At 36.1% G+C, this 22833-nt stretch overlaps 1 protein-coding gene across 2 annotated transcripts; it reads left to right on the top strand.

The window, feature by feature from the left end:
• Positions 1–1589: 1589 nt before the first annotated feature.
• LOC108366009 (fatty acyl-CoA reductase 1) lies at positions 1590–22323 on the top strand. 2 transcript variants are annotated; one of them, XM_017620276.1, is made up of 7 exons: positions 1590–1844; positions 17941–18126; positions 18327–18420; positions 18542–18705; positions 20868–21656; positions 21743–22000; positions 22070–22323. In XM_017620276.1, exons 2-7 carry the CDS (start codon positions 17960–17962, stop codon positions 22197–22199), a joined length of 1602 nt encoding a protein of 533 aa, XP_017475765.1. In that variant the 5' UTR covers positions 1590–1844; positions 17941–17959; the 3' UTR covers positions 22200–22323. The 2 variants fall into 2 exon arrangements, with proteins under 2 accessions (XP_017475765.1, XP_017475759.1); XM_017620270.1 differs by lacking the exon at positions 1590–1844 and adding an exon at positions 14967–14984.
• Positions 22324–22833: the final 510 nt, after the last annotated feature.

Raw genomic sequence — 22833 nt, 5'->3', positions numbered from 1 at the left:
CTCTGATTAGGCAAATATTTATTTTGTTTATTTTTTTTCTCGGAACCATGCTCAAAAGTTTCGTTTGGACGCCAAAATAAAATATGAGCTTTTAATATTTATTAATATTGAGAATGTCCGCATCGCACTTTTCGATTTCCCATAAGAATAACACAGGATAATTTTTTTTTTTTTTTTTAATTCTAATTTTTATATTCAACGAACGATACGTTGTACCGTAAAGGTCGTGGGGTATTTTTGTAGAGAATTGAACTCTCTACAAAAAAGTCAATCTGAAGTCATTTTTCGATAAGTCAACTCGGTCAAAAATTATTCGAGCTCAAAGTCGACTGTTTGGTGAATCGCATGCACTTTTCGAGAGTAACCGCTTACCTACTCGTTTATAGAACGCCTTATTTTAACATAGGCATGTCATTGGAGTTAATCGAATAACTTTAAAATTTCTTGCCTTCTTGGATAAGCGATTGAATTGTTTTGAGGCCACTTGTAATGCGTTACTCCATTGAAACAAAAATAAGTGCTTCCCAAAAAATGAAAAGTTTTTGCTGGGTCTTCTTGAGATCAAAAGCACGCTATAACCGGTTAAGTCCGAATAGCACCGGAGGTTTGCCGGTATCCGAAGCGCTTCGCTTGCGACTGAGTTTTATGAAGGGCCTCTACCTGACTCAGCCTCGATACGGGCCATATAACGACTTGTTCGATTCCTCAAAGTAGAATAGAATTTTACTGGATCGATATGTAAGGTAACTTTGATGAAGAAATATAAAGAGTTTTAAAAATGTTTAGCCTTCAATTGGATATTGTCGCTTTTTCTATTAAAACCACCGCCTTTTGCTAATTCGCTTTTTTTAAAAACTCAGATATTCTCCGCAGGTAAGGTGCAGCTACAAGGCTACATACATGAGAGTGAGAGTAAAGCCAAGTGCGGAGGCTTCGCAAACTTACTTACCCACAAATACTATATAGTAGGTACTCACCGATAACTTCTGTACTCCGTTGCACTTCCAGTCAACGACGATGCTGGTGCTGCAGTGGCTGTGCGTCGTTTCTGGCGCTGCTGCTTCGTTTGTTGCGCAGGGCCGCCTAAAATTGAATAGCTGGGGCAGCGTCTCGCTACTGTCTCGACTTGCTAAGCCGCTGGCAAAGTTCAAGCCAGTGATGCACACTCCAATAATTTTTTTTTTATACAAACGTACATACATACATACACAGGCATACAAAGTGTTTAAGCCAAGTGAGAGTGCGATATATCGCATGTGGGTTTGCACATACATACATACATACATACATATGTAACATATTTACAACATATGTCTGTATGTATGTATGTATATATGAGCTTGTTAGCGTCTTCAAAAGTTGTTCCGTTTCGTTTTAAAGTTGTACCTGACCGCTGCACCGTTAAAACATACTTATATATTTATACACATACTTACAAACTACTCGCACGTATATTTTTCATGGACCTAAATGCATACATATGTACATATGTATGTGTGTGTTTTAAGCTTGTAACTTTTTTTCTGCTGCTACAGCGCGACTTCTAAAGTGATTTTTCTTAAATTTACCACTCAGTTCGCGTTTAGCATTCGACGCGTGCGGGCTTACGAAAATACATAGTTTTGGTGGCAAAAAAAAATTTTTTGAAGTGAATTTAAAAATTGCACATTTACATACATGTGTACATATGTACATACATGTATTTTTGAGATCGAATATTGAATGCTAAAACAAATTCTAGAAATCTAATAAAAAGAGAATCACATTAAAGTTAAAATTTATCACGAACATATAAAAAAGTGGAAAGTAAGAAAGACAGAATTCTGTTGACTCTATTTGAAAATGTAAGTAAAGCATAGAGGCGTGGACTCAAACTAAGCACCAAAGAATTGCCCATTTATATGTCTGTAAGCTAAAAATTTACTGCAGGCGTGTTTTTAGTGATTTATAAAATAATATTTATTGCCGGATGATATCCTTGATTGAATCAAGCTTGAGATTACCTACATATGTAAATACATATATATATGCTACCTAGTTTGCTGGTGAATTCCAGTTATTCTTTTTTGCTTTACACGATTCTCTGCTATTTACTTTAATTTGATTTTATTGCACTTTTAATTCGGTTGTGTTGCGTTATTTTTAATACAAATGAATATATATTTTGGCAGCATTTTTTGGCCGGTGTACGAGTGAATAGTTGCTTCATTCCAATCTATTTTTGCATAATCGTTTTTCTTATAATCAAAAGACTTACCCATAAATATATACCAGATTGGTACATTGAGCGGATAGATGGGAGATTTTAGTGCCTCCAGGTTCAAAATTTTTAACACCAAAAACTTACAATTCTTCTAAAATTCTTATCTATCCATATATTCTCCAAAAATAAATCTCGTCGTATTTGCATATTGTATGTAAATATGTACTTTAAAGTGGCTCATTTTGTCTTTGGCTAACTTTGCTGTAGCGGCTTAGTTTCAAAAACTTACGAGTCAGAATTCGGGAAACCGATCACAAAATTTGTTTTTCAATTTTAATATGGTTGATGTCTAGTTCGTGAGCACGGAAAGAATTTCCTAAAATATATCTTTGCAAAAATACTTACTTTTGTTATTTATAGGCATAACAAAGATGGATGAAATTTGTAAGCCTCTTGATGACCTTAGCAATGTCATCGCTTGTAGGCGCAATCTCGAATTGGATCACTTCCATCGGAGACTAGGTTATAAGCCATTGATTTCCACTTCGGTATCACATTTGGTGATCGATAATGTGGCATATAGGGCTAGTTTCTCCAACTCAACTTAACTTAGTTTAGCCAATTTTTTGGACTTTTTTTTTGGACTTAGTCAAGAATAAGCTGAATAAAAAGTAGGCTAACTTTTGACTTAAGTCCAACAAATAGCTAAATCAAGTTAAGTTGAGTTGAAGAAACTAGCCCAGCCCATAGTCTTCATCGTTCTCCTTCTAAGCAAACGAATTAATTTTTTGATAATTTTTTATATATTTAGGGCCAATTGCACAATGAAACACTTAAAGTTCCTTTTGCAAAAGTTTCCTTTTAGTGAAAGTGTCATTTAAATTTACTTTAAACAAGAAGTGCTTTCATAATACAAAGGCAATTGAATAATAACAAAAGGTCCAATTAAATGGAAAATAAAGTTAGCAATTGTGATCAATGCAAAATTGTATCATCTCATTGTCATCAATATGTAATTATAACTACGAAAATGACATATTTACTTTTTTTTTTCTTACAAAAGGAACCTTTGTCATTTAAATTTTCATTTTGAGTATTTAACTAAAGAGCACCATTATCATTAAAGTGGCTTTATGAAATCGATCAGCAAAATAAAGCACCCTTTAAATTTTAAAATCTTCTTTAATATTATTATGAAATCGGCCCTTAGATGGCCAAATCCTCGTAGTGTTTTTTTTCTATTAACTAAATGGATCCCAAACCATTTATTTTTCGAATGCTTATTTGCTAGGAACCATTTTTGTTAGATTTGTTGGAAAAACTTCCTCTTTTCTCCCTTACGCATAAATTAGTTGCTTGAACGCACCTCAGAACGCACCTGCGAGCTTTGTTGGTCATCGATGCTGCAGGTGAAATAAATAGATATTCTAATCATCCAATTTATAGAAATTCACCACGATAATAGAAACTTCATCTGTAGGTGTTTAGGTATCTTCTTAGGCATCCGAAGCTTAAAAAGTAAGAGTAAAATAAGTAAGTTACGACCGCTTTTTTAGCAAAATAAATAAGTACATTTCAATACTTTTACAACCACTACGATCTTAGAGCATAGACAGACGACAGCGTTGATCCGGATCAACTCGTTAATTCGGAATTGTCTCGGGAATTAACTGCAGTTGATCCGGATTAAGTCCTAGTGTTAATTCCCAAACTTAACTCGGGAGCAAAAAAAATGCGCAAACAAAGCAGCCAACTACTCTATCTGCGGTAGTCGAGTCGTGAGGCCTGCGTACTACAAGCCTACAGGTCCCAAGTTCGATCCTCGGTTTTTATTATTACTTAAATTTTTTTTATTCGATTTATATATTCAATTTTACTTTATTTTATTTTGTTTGACATTTTTTATTTTATTATTAGTTAATTTAAATTTCTTGAGTTTAATTTTACTAAAAAGTCAAAAACAACTTTAAAAAATATAGAAGTTATAACTGAATGAATAAAAATAAAAATAAAATTAATGAATAATCTACTGGCCGTGGGATTCGAACCTACGATCTCGCGGCTCGTAAATCCGCATTATTGCCTGTCAAGGCACAGTTTTGATCAGATCAATTGCGCTGTTAATCCGGATCAACGTTGCCGTCTGTCTATGCTTTTAGGGATAGAAACTTATTCAATCAGCTACAGGACGATCTTTAATATCTCGCAAGAAGTTGAGAAAATTAAAATTGGTATGCATAGATGCTATTGGAAGTATTTCATAAAATATGTGCAATGTATCAATATTTTTCCGCCCTCTTAATAGGCAGCGCTTTGTTTCCCACACGATAAAACTTTGCCTTTTTTGGGGTCTGAAAGTGTAATTATGTATAAATTTGCATAAGTATTTTTCTAGCCCTGGGCCCTTACTGGCTTAATCGAAAGTTTGGGAAAAGTGTCATTTTAAATGCCTATGGAATTTTATTTTTTAATTCGGTAAAAATTTTTGTTGAACTCATTTGCAAATCCAGTGAAAGTTAAAGGGTTCAACAAATTTGGGGAAAATTGCTCGCTACATTTTACTATAAATACATACATATGTAGGTCTCTAAAGACAAATACGTATTATCTTTGGAATTGATTGACACATAAAATTTCGTGACACATAAATGCATTGATAATTATGTTAAATCCGTTTAGGATTAGGGTATCACAAATGGATGCCGTTTGGTCATCGATAGTTTGGTCGAGGCGTTGAGTATGTAATTTTATTTTAAAATTAAAGTTTCGCATGTGTGTTTTTACTTGGAATACCAGTATAATCCATAATTATTTATTCTTCTTCAAGAGGAAGTTTTTTTTTCGAAAACAAAACAATAATTTGCTCTTCAAGTTCAACGTTGTTGGAAGCAAAGTTCATGTTGATTAGTCAATTGTATATTATTTGTTGGTGTAACAAATACAGTTGTTGTTGTTGTTGTTGTACTAGTTGACATTCCGCTGCAATAACTAGGAAAAATGAAAACACTCATTCGCCTCGTAAAGTTGAAAGAGCTTGTTGTAAACACTACTTAGCTAATAATTACAGTCACTGAACATTTAACTAGAAATTATAAATTGTATCACATCTATATGTAATGTATGTATAATACTATACATAGGTACACTAACTATGTTTTTAGCACCAACAAAAATCCTTAACACCACACTCGTGACTATAACGTAATTGTCCGTGGTAGAATTCAGCGTTGTGTTTTTTTGTTTGTTTTTTTTTTAATACAATAATGGACTTTAACCGATTTAGGCCCAATTAGTGGCATATGCATGCCGCGTAGTACTGTGATATGGTATAACTTAATAAACAGGTGTAGCATATGCGGTATGTGTAAGTATTATAATTAAAAAGTACAACGCATATGAGCTGTGTCCGATATTGTTTTTAATGGAATATTAAATTTGTTTTCTGAGAAATAAGCCTACGAAGGCGAGCAGCTTACTTAATTAAGCACCTGAAATAGCTCTAGAGGTTAATGCTAGTGTTGTTTACAATACAAGATTTATTAAGAGGCGATAATCGCCTGCAAAGTTGACCTGCTGTCGTCTCCTTTGAGGCAAGCGATTTTGGAATCACCATTTACACGAACGTTTTTTTTTTTTTTGAGCAATATTGAATCGCCTAGAAAATCGCCCCATGTTAATTTAACCTGAGGCGGCGGTACAATTACGCCTTTTAACGTGTTCTAATGTCCGCAATTATAAAAACTCTACTTCCGTTTGGGAAATAATTAAAACTCGATTTTTCCACAGAGCGTTTTTATAAATTTTATTGCTTCTAGTTTTCGTTACTTGTATACATATATAAATATACAGATATGCTGATAGGTTAAATTATATAGCGATAAAAGCGAGAGGAAAGATTTTATACTATCTTATTGAAAATTTACCTTAACAAAATTTCTATAAGAATATCAATAAAATAAAATTTATAATTTCATCATGGGTTGAATCAACAAGACCTATTGAAAAGGTAGTATCAGTTTTTAAATTTTATTTTTTGATTATTTGGTTACTGAAGTGTCAAAGGTTGTTTATAATTTTTTTCACAAAAAATTTAAAATTTACAAAATATGTTTTCATGTTTTCATTCAGAAAATAAAGTCTCATCCACTGTCCACTATGACACTTAAAAGAGCAGAATTTTTTTCACACAACACACAGCACAGAAATGGCAACTCAACCGGCCGCAGTAGACAACTTTTGCCAGTCGACGGCAAACCGAAGCAACCCTGAAATGTGTTTTTGTTATACTTTGTTGATCGGAAATTAATATTTGAATTATATTTTATAAAATCAATTCTATATAATTTTTTTGTTGCTCATATTTGGAAAAAATTTATATCCAGCATGCGCTTTTTGTCGGCTCGTGTAAATGCTTTAGCTAGTCGATTAGCTCAGGCGATTTTCCAGTCGACAGCTTTAGAGACCAGAAGCGACAACAAAATACACTATTTTATTTTCGAATTGTTTGAATTATTTATACTGGGGAACAGTCATCTTAGAGTCTCAATGAAACAATTCAGCGTGCCCCAACCTTTGTTGGAAATAAAGCAAAACTCAGATTTTGGTTTTATTTCCCATTTAAAAGTGAAATAAAGCAAATTTTGCGTTATTGCCGTTTGTGTTATTTCACAACCCCCCCGCCCCTATTTTTGCTCGACATCACAACACATTTTTAACAGTATGATTTTACTTTTAATATATATTTTGTCTTCAGAGGCCTGTGTGTTATCCAATTTAGCCAATACTTTTTTTGTAGAATATTTTAAACTTTTAATTCCTACTGCAGTGAGTTTTTCTGAACCTTGTAATAAAGAATTTCCAGTTAAAATTGGCACTTATAGCCAGTTCCACGAAAGCAATTTAAGTGAAAAAAGATTTTTGATTTGAGTTTAAATGGATACTGACAGGAAAAAAAAAATATTTTTCACTTAAATTGCTTTCGTGAAACCGGCAGTTAGAGGCTTGAATATTCTATTAAAATGTTTAGCAGAAAATTTTCTTCACTTTTTCACTTCAACTTTTAAGAGGGTAGGAAACTATTTTTATTCACAAAAAAACTCCATTTCTGGATGTATTTTCAAATCGATCCAGCTCACTTAAATCTTAATATTTTTCCGAAATATTTTGGTGGACGTCTTAAAATATAATAGATTTTGTAATCCTGGTGGAAAAATCGCTACTTTTTTGGTGATGCAGTCTAATGTACATACATTACTATTTTTGTATGTGTATAATAAGACAATCTTAAACATTTCAGATGATTATAAATTAGCTAATTTTCATTTTTCGTTTTTTTTTGTTGCTTTATCCCTTTCCAAATCGCTTTTATTACCGCGTTGCAAAAGTGTTGTAACACAGTTTTCGTTAGGGCGAACTCATGCATGTAATCTACTTATACATTTACATACGTACATATGTACATATATTTCTATGCATATGGCCATGCATCTAAGTTGAAAAAAAAGATATTTTCGCAAACAGCACAACCTATGTAAGTCCAGCCGCAGGACAGTCCAGCTTCGAATTTGAGCAATCGATTTTCCAATCGACTTTCCAATCGACTGATCACCAATCAACGCTGACGATTATCAAGCTGCTTTGCTACAATTCATAATTACTACTTATGTAGTTTCCCTTAAATCGTCAAAAATTTCCTGATGAAGGTTTGCAGCAACAACGCCTGTAGGGACCACATCATTGCGTCATTTTAAATTTCGTCATTTTAAATTTTTTTTGTTTAAATTTGGGTGGATTTTTTTGTAGATAAATACGTTACATACTAATTTATGTACATCTGCAGCAAAATCTAGAGACAGTCTGGCAAAGCGCTAGTTCTGCCATAAAAATTTCAGAACGGTCCCTGAACTACTGCAAAAGGGATACAGAGCTGGAAGTTTGAAACTAATATTTTGCTTGTTGCGCTGTCATCAATATATTTTTTTCGATTTTTTTTAACCCTAATATGTGATGCTCTAGTTTATGGGGCAACTGCTAAAATATTTCCAAAAAAGGCGTTATTGGTAACATTAAGGTAATTTTTATACATATATACGTACGAATGAAATTGAATGCAAAATATAACCATAAAATTTAGTTAAGCTACACTTAGCAGCAAAAGTCTGCGTACACCATTTCTTTTTTAAACATTCACAATATATTCCGAGTTAAAATTAAGTTGTTATTATTTTATAAAAAAAAATGGTCATGTTTAAAACAAAATCATATAAACCGTGTTTTCAAACTTTATACAAAACAATGGAAAATTTAACGATTTTTCATCAAAATTTTCGACCTGTTAACCAGATTAAAAAAAAATAAATAAACAAAAGTGACAAACAATCTCGTTTTGAATGGGGGTGCTATTGATATGACCGATACTGTACATACGCAAATACAGTATATTTTGCTTTGCTGCCTTTATGCTTAAGTGCATATTTGAGATACCTGCCCCAAAATGCGTATCAGCGGTATTATTTAATTTATTTACATATATGGAAACTGCTTCGATAGATACCAAACAAACAAAGTATTACGTTTACCTGCACTGGCTCTATACTTATCCTAATTTTACAAGCTTTTATTTATTTTGCTCATCTCGCAGAACAACGAAAACGGCCATCAAATTATGTACACTGAGAAAAAAAAAACGCGAAGTAAGAATAAACATTTTTTATTTGATTACCTTTTAAAAATGTTCGTATTTAAATCAAGTGAAAAGTCTTAACAAAATGGATTTTTCCATTATACATACACTACGTATAATGGAAATATTCAATTCAAATACGCCCGTATTAAAATGAAACATTTTTCACTAAACGGATGGCGTTTTTGTCGTCTCGGATGCTTTTTCATATGTAACTAAGAACTTACTGAAGATTATGCACTCAAAATTGATATTTACAATAAGTTTTAGACGAAAAATAAGAATATTATAAATTTTTGGAAAATGGGCGTAGCCACGCCCACTTATGGTTACATGTGTATATCTTTATTCAAAACTTGGCGCAGTTGTTGGCCTTGGCACAGCATACCAAATGGCCGAAAAGTTTTGAAATCGGACAATAACCACGCCCACATCCCATTTAAAGGTAATTTAGAGAAATACGAAATCTTCGACAAAGCATTAAATATTAAAGCTAATTTATTCAAAATTAATGCTTGCAACAATTCTTTACCAAGAAATACGTTTATGATAAAATTTTGGAAAATGGGCGTGGCACCGCCCACTTATGATCACATATATGTATCTAGGTAATCGTTCTACCAATTTGTACCAAACTCGGTATGGTTATTGTGCTTGCCACATAAAAGCAAAACGTTGAAAATTATTGAAATCGGACTAAAGTTGAGGCCGCTTTTCATATAACAGTAAATCTCAAAACTGCTTGAAACTTCAATATTTCGAAATTTAAGGACGCTAATTTACTCAAAATTGATACACCTTGGCTTACCAAGTAGCGGTACCTTTCGGCAAGGTGACAGTCATATATTTAATACTTCGGCTCCGCTCGAACTTAGACTTTCTTGCTTGTTTAATTCTAAAATTTTTTTCCCTCAATGTAGATTTAACCTTGTTTAACTACTTTGGTTACACGTGAATGTACCGTTGCTAGTCAAATAATTTGCCATACTAACATTCATATGTACATATTTACTTACATATTTACGCACAACACTTTAGACCAAAATCGACGTAAGGAGAAAAAAAATTCCAGGAAGAAATTTTTTGACGCAGTTAGCTATCTTCTGTTTAGGTGAACACAAAATGAACATTTTTCCCCCAATTGCGATATGGGAAATGTCCGCCATCTTGAATTTTGCGTTTTTTTACGATTTGCGCGCGAATTTTGCATTTCTCGCGAAAAAAGGTGGAGAGCAAATTTGTAGAGAATTCGATTCCCTACAATTTTCATGTGCCTATCATTTTTTAAACAATTATATATTGCTAATAATATGCATAACAAGACAGACAAAAATTCTAAAAATTGTTGATTTGGCTTCTGTAGCTCTAATAAAGACCCCCCATATTAATTTTTCTTTAATATCTATAATGTACAGATATCAGCTGTTACACTTTTAAAATAAGTACACATATCGATTTCATTTATTTTATCAATTTAATTAAATATAATGGCAATCCTCTCCAAAAATAGTTTCGGCAGGAAAAATTTCTAAACCGCTTTGGTTTGATACCCATATTACAATATTCAATTTATCTTATAAAATAAATTAAATTAAAAATTTCAAACAGGTGGCAACCCTCAAAAAATATTTTCGGCTGTAAACCCTTTTAAACCTCTTTTTTTACGCCCATATTGAAATATTCACCTTTTCGTATTAATTTACCTAACCCGAAATTTTCAAACAGGTGGCAACTCTCTAATTTGTTTCCTTCTATATCTTCAGTTAGACCTCTAGAAATACATCGGTGAAAACTTCATTCAATTCCATGCATTCGCTTTCGAGTGATGCGCGTGCAAACATACAGACAGACAGACAGACAGACAGACAGACAGACAGACATGTTAATAAACACAGTACGGATATATATTGCATTGTACGTATGTATATCAACATAGTTCATATATTGAGAATATTGAGAGGGAATCGAATTCTCTACAAATTTGTACTCTATTTTTTTCGCGAGAAATTCGAAATTCGCGCGCAAATCGTAAGAAAGACAAAATCCAAGATGGCGGACATTTCCCATATCGCAATTGGGGGAAAAATTTGAATTTCGTATTCACCTAAACAGGAGACACTAAACTGCGTCAAAAAATTTTGGAATTTTTTCGTTGAAAAAAATTTAAATAGTGATCGGGCAGTGAAACTTTTTTGATTGCTATTCACTTTACAATCTGCTTTGTACTGTTGTTGTAATTTAGCTGATTGTAGCATTCATTATTACACGTACTATTACAATCAAGTGCAAAATAATTGGATTGATCTTGGCCACTGGGTTTATTACAAAACAAATCACAACATTGTTCGGCGAAGCGAAGAAACTGGTTAAACAGCAACTACAACAATAACAAATATAAAATATAAAATAAAGTGCAACAATAAAAGTTACAAAACTTCAAATGCAAACATGCATACATACATATGTATGTACTCAATGTACACAATGTAGAGCTGAACATACATATTTATGTATGTAATTATTTACAGTATGCAAAACACAAAAAAAAAAAAATTAAAAATTAAAACAAAAATTTAATGCCGCGTCCCAGTTCGAACATGGTCTCCTGAGTTCCGGTGTTCTCTGAAAACGGCAATGTTCGCTACCATCTATCCGCTTTTTTGACAATTGCAGTACGTTAGACGCTGTTTTTTCTCCTATTAAATTTGAATTAAAAAAGCGAACTCACTACAAAATGCTCAAGAAGAAATTTCGTATAAAATTTGATTCCATCACGGATGCCCTTTTACGGGCCCCGTATTAATTTAATAGGATGAAGACTTATGGCGTTTACTTTTCTCGAAAAAATGTCACTTTGCTATATGGCAACATTATCTGATTTAAGGACAAAGCATGCAATATGCCTGAAAAGATACGGATAAAAGAACACGAAAACTTGACAGACCTGGCGCAGGGCAGAATAACTGCAACATTATTACGGGAATAGAAAACGCTATTAAACAATTATTCTGCGTCAAAGCTAAGAGCGCAGTTAGTCAACGACGTAGCGTAAACGTAGGTTGACGTACGTAGCAGCATATACAATTTACTGTTGATAGAGAGAGAGAGAAGCAACGGCAACGTCACCGCCATGCGGTGGTGAGTTTTCGTTAACACACGAATCCCATAGGGTAGATCGTGTCTGCGTCAACCTACGTCTACGTTACGTCGTTGAGTAGCTGCGTTTTAACTTTTCATTTTAATTTGAGGTGTGTTCGATGATAAGATATGTGCAATATTCATCTAAACCTCTTTGCTTTCTTTCCGCAAAATATTGGTAGAGTTTTAGCCTTTGTTGGTGAAAATGGTAGAAAGTATAATATAGCTAAAGGGTTGGTAGATCTAACAACAAAGTGGTAAAGTCCGCGCACTGTTTATGGCCCTGTTTTGCTTTAGATCCCATTTTTTCCCGCCTGTCCAATAATATGACAACTTAAGTCATAACACGTTCGAGACTAAATTTACTTTGCAGGTGGCAAAGGTGAAGAAGGCTTCTTATTGAAAGTCATTCGCTTAAATTAATCTTCACACAAATCTTTCGATTCAAGAACCGTTTTTACAGAGAACCAGTCCGTAACTTAGGATAACATATGCTGCGAAGGTATTGGGCAGATAGCGTGCCAAGCCCCTTTCGCAGCAAAAGCAGATCATTTCGCACCAATCAGCTTTTTTGTGGATATAGTTCACGACAGCGGTTTTCCCCCAAACATACGGAACTGGGCAATCACTAGACGGACTACCGCTTATTTATTATGTCCAGGAGTTCCGAAAAGAATTTCTAGTGTCACACAACTTTAACAATTACACCCAAAAATTTTTAAATTTTTATTTAGAAGTTTAAGAAATTTAAGGTATTCTGTTTTATAGCAAATTAAATTTTAGTAGGTTCAAGTGCAAATTTCAAGACGCTAGGAGATCGCGTTGATTTTTAATATTTTTTTTCGACTGACGGTGTTGTGAATTTTCTTCCATATAAAGTGTGCTCGACAATTACTTTTAGATGGAGGAAAATGTCTAGCACCATAAACCCCGAAGGTCCTGCCAGTGCCTGTAGACCTCGGATTGGCTGAATCAAATTTTGGCCGCTCGAAATGCGCAACCATCACACTGTGCGTCGTCATATGTGAGATCGTTGTATTAAAATCAGTAATACTGCTTCCTTCATTACCTGTGCACACACATTGTTGGTTGTTTGCGCATTTTTGGATAATTATTTTTTATGGTCATTATATTTGCGCTTTTCAAGTGTGTCTTTGCGCCATTCCATCCAAGTAAACATGACTAGTTTGACGGCTAAAGATCAATTGTGATTCGGCATCGGGCATAACCAGAAGCGCATACAGGCTGCCAATCGGCTGTGTCTAGGCCATCTGGCTAACCAACCATGGAGCTGAGTGGCCGACCAACTGACCGACTAGGTAAAAGCTAAGCGTCTGAAAACACACATATACACCAATGTTGCCACAGACAAATTTTATTTCCTACCAAAATTTCCTACCGTAACCGACCAAAACCTACCAAGATTTTTGTTTTTTTTTTGTTTTTAATATATGTTTCTTCTATGTCAAATTTATTAAAAACATAGATAACACAACATTTAGTAAAACTAAAACACAGCTAGTACAATAAAAACAAATTAGCTGCGTATAACAATTCATTTCACAGTAAAGACTTATCCAAATGCATGTCTCTTTAAACACAGCGAAAAAGAGAAAAGAAAAAAAATTCGGCGATGAAAAGACTCTCAACATAGGTGACGGCAAAGAAAGGCGCGTTAACCTCTTTGACGGCGAAGAAAATACGCGTAAACTTATTTTCGCGGTCAACTGCGTTTGCGAGTGTAACAGTATACGAATTCCCCACGCGTCCTCTTTCGCCGTCAAAACACCCGAGCATCTTCATTTGTATCTAACGACAATAGGTTTGTATAGTAACTTCTCCAGTAAAGATTGCAGCGAGAGTGTAAAAGCAAAATAGAGCGTAAAATTAAGAAGAGGATAAAACTAGCAGAAAAAGTCATTGAACACAAAACTAGTAAAAACTTGCAAGTGAACAGTTGTTGCACTGTTTGATATGTAATTCAAATGGTGCGTTAACTTGCAGTGTGCTGTCAGGTAGCCCTTAAGAGTTCTAAGTTCAAGGTGTCTTACGGAGTTCTTCCTGGAAGGAGCTATGCATCTCTTTGATTGCCTTATTCCCTTGGACTTCCGCCAGTTGGTAGCAATTTGAGATTATTCCCAGCTAGCTTCTAAGTAGGTCTGCAGTGTATGCCTTAGATGTACAATAAAATAGCTCGGGACCCTACAAGCGCATTTGGTGTCCACGCTTTGCGAGACAGTCATCCCTTTCGTTGCCTTCAAACCCTTCATATGCCGGAACCCACCACAGCGCTACCCTATTGTGGGCTCCCACGTGGTTTAAGAGTTCACAAGTCTTGATGATTAAAAGAGTCTAAGGCCTTTAACGCTGCCTGAATATCCGACATAATATTTGTTCTGGCCTCATTTGCTGCCTTCTACGATGACATTCGCGAACACAGACTTCGATTGCGAAGACCTCTGCCCGGAATATGGAATAATAATGGAATACGTTTGCACTTAAGAATCAGGTATATTTACATGTTCGCGGCCGCCGTTATACGAACGCCACGCTGAAAAATTCGCGTAAAAAAAGTTGCTAAAATGTTTGGAGATACATATTTTGCTATTTTTCGCAAATAACTGTTACTCATTGTCACGGAACCTACCAAAATCCAATCAAGCCTACCTACCAGTTTTTGTAGGAAAAACCGATGTGTGGCAACACTGATATACACGCGAAAAACAAGCAGCGATTTATTTAAAATAATAAAAGTAATTGCAGCAGCAACACTTTCAAAGTGATGTGAAGTCAAGTGAAGTGAAGTGAAGTGGGCAGTCTTGGGCATACGGGAGTGTGTTTGTATGTATGTATGTATGTATGAATGTGTGCGTTAGTTAAATCGAATTGTTGCTAACGTCATCGCCTCGACGCTGTCGCTGTTGCAATCGGCAGTGACAAGAAGTCCGAATAAATGGCCATGTAAGCCAAAGCCCAAGCGCCGCACCAACACAACTAACCTAAAATCAACATGGCCAGCACACACAGACAGGCTTGCAACACGTGTGGCGGGCCGACCGGCATTGAAGGCCGGTCCACATAGAACTTTCGCGTTGGCTTTGGCGTTGGAGTTGGTTTGACAGAACGCACGTTAAAAGTATGCTTGCTACAATGAACGTTTGGCAGCGAATGCTTGGGCCACTAAATTAACATACTAACGAGAGATTAATTAATATTTCATATCAATAATTGCACTAAAAAAGATATTTCTTGCTCGCACTTGATTGAAAAGGAAAAATATTTCACATAATTGTATTTATTTGCAACAGCTGACGAGCAACGTACGCGAAAAGTTGAGAGTTGGCCATCTTTTTGCTTTGTGTTGGCGTGAGCGTTGTCGAATTTCGGCTATGTGGACGGCTGCATTTGAATTCATGTATTCATAGTCAGCTGTTGAAGCGACGCCAACGCCAACGCAACGCCAAAGTTCTATGTGGACGGGCCTTAATAAGAATGAAGCTGGCGATCATTTGGGCCGATGCGGCTGCAGCTGCGTATGTGTTTGTGGCTGTGTTTGTGGCTGTGAATGGAACAACTCCTCCAGAAGTGACTGTTGCTGTGTGTTGTGTTTAACGGCTTATTAGTCGTTTTTGTTGTTGTTACTGTTGTATTTGTTTTTTTTTTGCAGTTTTGCGCTTTTCATTTTATTTTCGTCAAGTATCACAACGTAGACTTGCACTTTTGACGGCTACGTATTGCATAACAGTTTAATATGGCAACTTGTTATTTATATTTTTTTATTTGTATGTTTTCTGTTAGAGTTTTCTTTTTTGCGGTAAATGCTTATTATTTTAAATACTAACCTAGTTCCATGATAGTGAGCTTGTATGTGAAGTCAAGTGGAAATACCGTTATTCACTTTTTTAATCAGTTCAGCAAATAACCCAAACTTGTTATTTCCCTGCCGCTTAACAAGTTACCGTTTTTTGTTTTTTTGTTAGTTCATTTCGATTGCGTTTCGCTTGGCAATGCGTGTAATTGGAAGTTGTCGGTGAGTGACTGTGGCTTTGAAATTCGATGGTGCCTCGATCCGCGGCCACGATTTTCCAAATAAAATATTTCAGAATTATGGCAAGCAACAATACAATTGAAAAATTAGTGCGAATTTGCCAATCTTTTGAAATTCTAGAATAATTGTTCTTTTTGCATAAAACTATGTATGTACATATGTATGTATGTGTGTGAGTAGGTGCATATTTTTACAGTTGATTAACTGGATTGAAACTTTCAACTTTGGTGATGCTTGCAGCGCATTCTTTCTGTGGCCTTTGTATTACATATTCTATAGAAAGGTACGGTACTACTAAAGGTGCTCTCGAAAAGCTCAGTCAACCAATGTAAAACCAAATGGTCACGCTGGCAAACACTTGTAGAATGCGAAATCAAGCCCTGCAAACCTTATAAATCCGTAGGTTTAGATATCATTTCTTCCGACGCGCTTCAGGCAGAATCTTGCTTGCTTGTAAGGAAGGACGCCTGCTCTAAAGGAAGGTCGTAGGACTGCACTTCACCAAAATGTTATTTCTATATCTAGAAAGGTTCAAGAAGCTGGTCTAGTTAGTTTTCTGGATATAGAAACGGACGTAATCTCTACTCCAAGCTGGACTTTCAGTACCTTTGATCGAATTTTTCCGAATCCTACTCAGTAAATGTCGATTAGGGATAAACTAAAAAAAAAACGATGGCATGTATTTATGCTCACCGCGGGCGCGCAACCCTCCAACCCAAAACAAGGCTCTCAAAATCGTGGAAAACAAGGAACGCATGCATAGAACACCCAGTCTTGGAAGTTTACGCTAACTCTGCTGCCATATATCCCGACTGCGTCAAGCTGCATCTTTCATCTAAATGATACGTTTGATTGGAAGGAAGCCATGCTGCAGCGGGAGAGAGCTTTCTCTTAAACGATTATCATACGTTGACATATCCTAAACAAAATGGGATACACGTACACAACAAAAGTGATTTGGACTCCCTAACACAGGATATGCATACATACAAGATAATTGTAAAACAGATGAATTTGCCAGAGCTGGCCTCTCAGGAAGCGGGTATACAGTTTTAAAACCTACTACGTCGAACTGATACACAGAAGATGGTCTACAGAACCAACATGTGGTATAGTATGCCCCAGGATAGCCTTTGTGATTTGGCTCAATATCCTGGGACACCTTCAACTCAGTATGGTTGTTGTAAACATCACTAGTATCTGCCTAATGTGAAAAAGCGACAAGAAAGGGCTTTAAAACAGAGTACTTCTGTCGAAGCTGTGCATACAAAGAGAAAATCGAAACCATGGAGCCACTGGCCGTATGGAAACCCATCATAATATTTTGGAAAGAAACTCTAAAACCAACACCCTTCTTCTTCTTTATTGGCGCTGTAACCGCCTAAACGATTTTGGCCGAGTCCAAAACAGCACGCCAGTCGTTTCTCTTCTATGCCAACTGCCGTCAATTGGAAACGCCAAGTGAAGCCAAGTCCTTGTCCACCTGGTCTTCCCAACACAGAGGGGGCCTTCCTCTTCCTCTGTTACCAGCATCGCGACCCTCGTTAAATATTTTTATTCTAGCTGGAGCGTTTCTGTCCATTTGTATGACTTCACCAAGGCAGCGTAACCGCTGTATTTTAATTCACTATTCAACACTCATTAAGCTTAGAATAAATTCGCATCGCGATACCCTGATTTATTAAGACCCTTGGCTCATATCGCAACACTTGGCAATCAATGATGAATAATTATGCCTCATCAATTTCGGGGGTAACTGTCGGAAAAAAAAAATTCAGGGATTTCTTAAAACTAAGAATTGAAAAATGTTGACTTGAAACCACATTTACGCAATAATGATTTAATCATTTTACTTCCATTATTTTCCAGCTTCAACTCTACATTCGAAATGGCATCTAAGCCGAAATTTTGCTTTGAAAGTGAGCCGCAGGTTACCATCGATGATGTGGATTGCAATGAGGAAGATCGCATTGCCGCTAGCTTTGCCGGACGTACGCTCTTCATTACCGGCGGCACTGGCTTCCTTGGCAAAGTGGTGGTGGAAAAATTACTCAGGTAATGCGCCAAAAAAAAAAATTTACCTACCTCACGATTGTGTCTAATTAAGCACGAGCGAATTTCGGTGACCACAAAGCAAGCGATTAAACGGTTTGTGGCGTGGCAGCGATTAATTTTGTGCCAGCCTGACACGTAATACATACAAGCACACTTCAATATATACAAATGTATATATGTACACATGTATAATCTTACAGATCCTGTGGCCAGCTGAAGAAAATCTACTTATTAATAAGACCAAAGAAGGGCAAAAATCCCCAGGAACGTATTAAGGACATGTTCAGCAATGTGGTGAGTAATGGATTCCGCTTTAGTTTGTAGCGCTTAACAAAATGCCTGTACCTAATTAGTTAACTGTACTAAATGAAAGCATTTATTTTTCACATATTCTCCCGGCACCCTGCTTGCTCAGCTATTCGATATGGTTAAACAACAACGCGGCGAGGCACAGATACTAAGTCAAGTGGAGGCGATTGAAGGCGATGTACTGCTGCCAGGTCTGGGCATTTCAGCGGAGGATTTAAAAAAATTGCGCGAAGAAGTATCCATCGTTTACCATTGCGCAGCGACCATACGGTGAGCTCCAAAACTTTTTATTTGGGAACCTTCGTTATGAATTTCGCGCTCGCTGTGGTATAGTGGTAATCAGTGCGCGCTTCCGTTCCGCAAGGCCTGGGTTTAAGCGCTGGTTAAAGCAACATCGCAAAAAAATATAGATCAAGTAATTTTTAGCAAAAAAAAACCGACTTAAACTCTCATATAAAAAAAATATATATATATATATATATCTCATGGTCCACTGATCGGATCTTAACCAGATTAGTACGGGACCACCTCTGAGACACTACCTTTCCGATGCAATTATCGCAATCGGTTGACGTGGTCCAAAGTTATGCGGTAACATACATAAAAAAAAAAAAATCAAAAATATTCCGACGAACTGATAACCTCCTCCTTTTTTGGAAGTCGGTTAAAAAAGGTTTTTTCTTAACAGCGCACAGTGGTCAATAAATGGGATTTAATGTTCATAATTCACTGGAGCCTTCGTTTCTCAACCGATTGGATTAATTATTTTTTTAAATGAAAGCTAATAAAATTTGCAAGAGACTAGTTGAGCCCAATTTTCGAATTTTCATTTGTTTGTATTAAATTTTTTAGTGCAAAGTGCAGAAATTGCGCCAATTTTGAAGAAGACTGATTCTCCTGTTCCATCTAATAAAAGTTTCATAATAAAAACTAGTTAAAAACAATTGTAGGGTTCTCCTAAAACAAAAAATAAATTAAAAAGTAATAATTTGAAATGTTATAAAAAAATGTTACCAAAAAGTATTTTTTTTTTTGTTTTTAGTTTTTATAAAAATTTTGGGTATGCAGTTTTATAGATTACTAAATTTTAGTATAATAAAATGCAAGTTGCAAGTCGCTAAGAGTTCGCGTTGACTTTTAATAACATAACAAACGCTTTTATTTCCCATTTAGCATGCAGATGTGCTCGAAATGTTAGCGAAAAAAATTATTAAAAATTAAATTAATTAATCAAATCGGTTGATAAATTAAGGCTCCAGTGAATTACGAACATTAAATCCCATTTATTGACCACTGTGCAGCGGTCGTCCCTCGGCAGGCAATGGCAAACCTCCGACTGTATTTCTGCCATGAAAAACAGCTTCTCATAAAAATACAATCGCCGTTCGCAGTCGGCGTAAAACGGTAGGTCCCTCCGCTTTGTGTGACAACGTCAAGGCGCACACCACAAATCGGAGGAGAAGCTCGGCCAAACACTAACATATGTGTAAGCGCCAATCTATTATTATTATTATAATTACCCTAATGGAATGAATTAGACTTTTGAAAAAGTTGGCAAGCCTCGTTCTTGTAGTTTAGAAATAAAGACTTTTCAGAACCCTTTCGATTGATACTCATATCTTAATAAATCATTTACATGGAGTATTTGAATTTATGCGGGTTTTGAAAATGCTGGAACGCATTCCCTGTTTTTTTATGAAAGTAAAGAACTTTTTTGTGATTTTTTTTTATTTTTATGCGGCTTCCTGAGGAACGCATGACCTAAGTATACTCTGAAATCATGCTTTGCAGGGTATACATATCCATACGAATATGAATACATAAAGAAGCTGTTTTTGACACAACGAGTTCATACACACCCATAAATTATTTAATCATGGTACATATTTGGTTCTTTAAATCGGAAAATGTCAAAAGCAAAGAAGGAAACTCGAAATGACTTGACACCACAGGCGCCTCCCTCCTCTTTTCACCCCCTCTCTCTTGCACTTGCAAGCAGAATTGAATTCAGTACTTAAACTGTGTAAAACCCGTCTAACATAGCCTTAGAAAATTTCCTTTACCTAACCGGCATACGTACGTGACTGTGACGTTTCTCTAAACTCGGCTTCGAAAACATTTTTTTCAAAGCGTTTTTCCTCGAATTCAGGTTTTTCGACTTAGGCGATTATTGCTTATGACCACAAATATATTGAAAATATGCTTAGATATAGCGTCTTTGAACCGAATTTTGAAATAGGGCGTTCTTCAATCAAATTTTTAGTTAGGGTGTTCTTCAACCAAATTCTGAAGCAGGGTGTTCTTAAAAAAAATTTTCTGAAATAGGGCGTTTTCGAACTGACTGCCGAGATAGGACGGTCATCAACTCAGCTGTCGATGTATTCCTTCCTATTTTCATTTCCATTTCTGCTCACTCTATCTTCCACACACAGTTTCGACGAACCCTTGCGCAAGGCTGTCTTCATGAATACGCGCGGAACACTCTACATGCTGGAACTGGCTGCTACACTTAAACACTTGGACCTATTCGCTTATATTTCCACCGCGTATTGCCATCTACACATCAAGACACTCTACGAAAAGCCCTACGATCCACCTGCAGATCCACACAAGGTCATACAGGCGTGCGAATGGCTGAACGACGACGAGGTCTCCACCATAGAGAAGAAAATTCTTGGCGATATACCCAACACTTATGCCTATACCAAATCGCTCGCCGAGGCGTTGGTAGTTGAGAAATTCAATGAGCTACCTGCGGTCATACTGCGGCCCTCCATTGTCATCCCGATCTGGAAGGAACCCCTGCCAGGCTGGACTGATAACATAAATGGGCCAACTGGTTTGCTGATCGGCGCAGGCAAGGGCGTAATTCGTACGATGTACTGCAACTCATCTGGGTATGGCGACTTCTTGCCTGTGGATATTGCCGTGAATGGCATGCTGGTGGCCAGTTGGCGATACTTGACGGCAAGCGACCGCAGTCAAGTTAACCCCGTGGCGCATATGACGAGTTCGAATGACATAAAGGTGTCGTGGAATGAAATCATCGAATGTGGCCGATGGGTCATCGAGAACAAGTTGCCCTTGAATGGTGTGGCCTGGTATCCGGGTGGATCGATGAAATCGAACTATTACGTTCACGTGGTGTGTATGGTGCTCTTCCATTGGATACCGGCGCTGTTTGTGGATGCGCTGTTGATACTATTGCGATATCCGCCAGTGTAAGTCTGAATTTTAACTGTACATTTTTTAATTATTCTATTTCAAGATATGTATTTATAATACTGTTGACACTATTCACTTGCAGTCTATGCCGCGTGCAGAAGCGCATTAATAACGGTTTTCAGGTTTTCGAGTATTATGCGAATAATGTATGGAATTTCGATAACACGGAGGCGGTGAAGATGCGCGGGATGATGAATAAAAAGGAGCGCCTCACCTACATTATTGAGAAGATCGACGTGGACCTGATTGACTACTTTACTCAGTGCGTGCTCTGTGCGCGTCGGTTGATATTGAAGGAGAGCGACGAGACCATACCAGCCGCCAGAAGACATATGAAAATGTGAGTCTGTGATAAATATTATCGGCGACAATTATTGCTGATATAAATACTTATTCATTTTCATTTCAGCATGTGGTGCGTGGATAAGGTGGTCAAAGGGCTGTGGATCGCATTGATCGGCTATCTTTTTTACCGATATACTTTCTCCAGCTACTTCAGCAGATCAACGACATTGGCTCAACCGCTGGAATCATTTTAGTGGACATTTATTTTTTCTAAAAATATTTGTCTTTGTTTTAAGTAAAATATAGTAGTTAATTTTTAACCAAATAAATCCACAATTTGTTGAGTATTTGTATGTAATCATGATAAAAACATAAGAAGGTAAAACCGTATTAGGTCCATTCAATATAAACAAATTGTTACGAATTGTTCCTAGTACTTGCAAGATTTTACTGGGAATACATTCAATAACCCAAAATATTTGCAAGGGGGAGCGAATTCGAGAGCGTAACAACCCGAGAGAGCTGCAAATTCTTGCAAGTAAAAATTTTACTAGCAGGAATTTGCAGGAGTCAAAAAGTAAGGTTGTGTTTCAAACTCAAATGTAAACAAACTGTTTAAGAGGATGATTCGATGAAACATAATTAATTAGTGAAATGAAAATATGGATGAAAAATTTAAATCTATTGTATATTTTTTTATTTTTATGACGAAGGGCCAAAACTTAACCGTCAGAAAGTGTCAAAATGGCTTAAGTTGCAGGTTTTTACTACATAGTTTTGCGTTCAATAACTTTTTCTGAAAATTTTCTCTTACTCTCAATTTTACTCTCTATTTTTCTTTTACGCTCTCGCTGCAAGTACTTACTGGAAAAGTTATTGAATGGACCT

Source organism: Rhagoletis zephyria, unplaced genomic scaffold, assembly GCF_001687245.7.
Source record: "Rhagoletis zephyria isolate East Lansing unplaced genomic scaffold, Rhagoletis_zephyria_1.1 Rzeph_scaffold_00038, whole genome shotgun sequence".
In the NCBI taxonomy this organism is placed as follows: domain Eukaryota; kingdom Metazoa; phylum Arthropoda; class Insecta; order Diptera; family Tephritidae; genus Rhagoletis; species Rhagoletis zephyria.
This window is presented reverse-complemented; position numbering and strand designations above follow the sequence as displayed.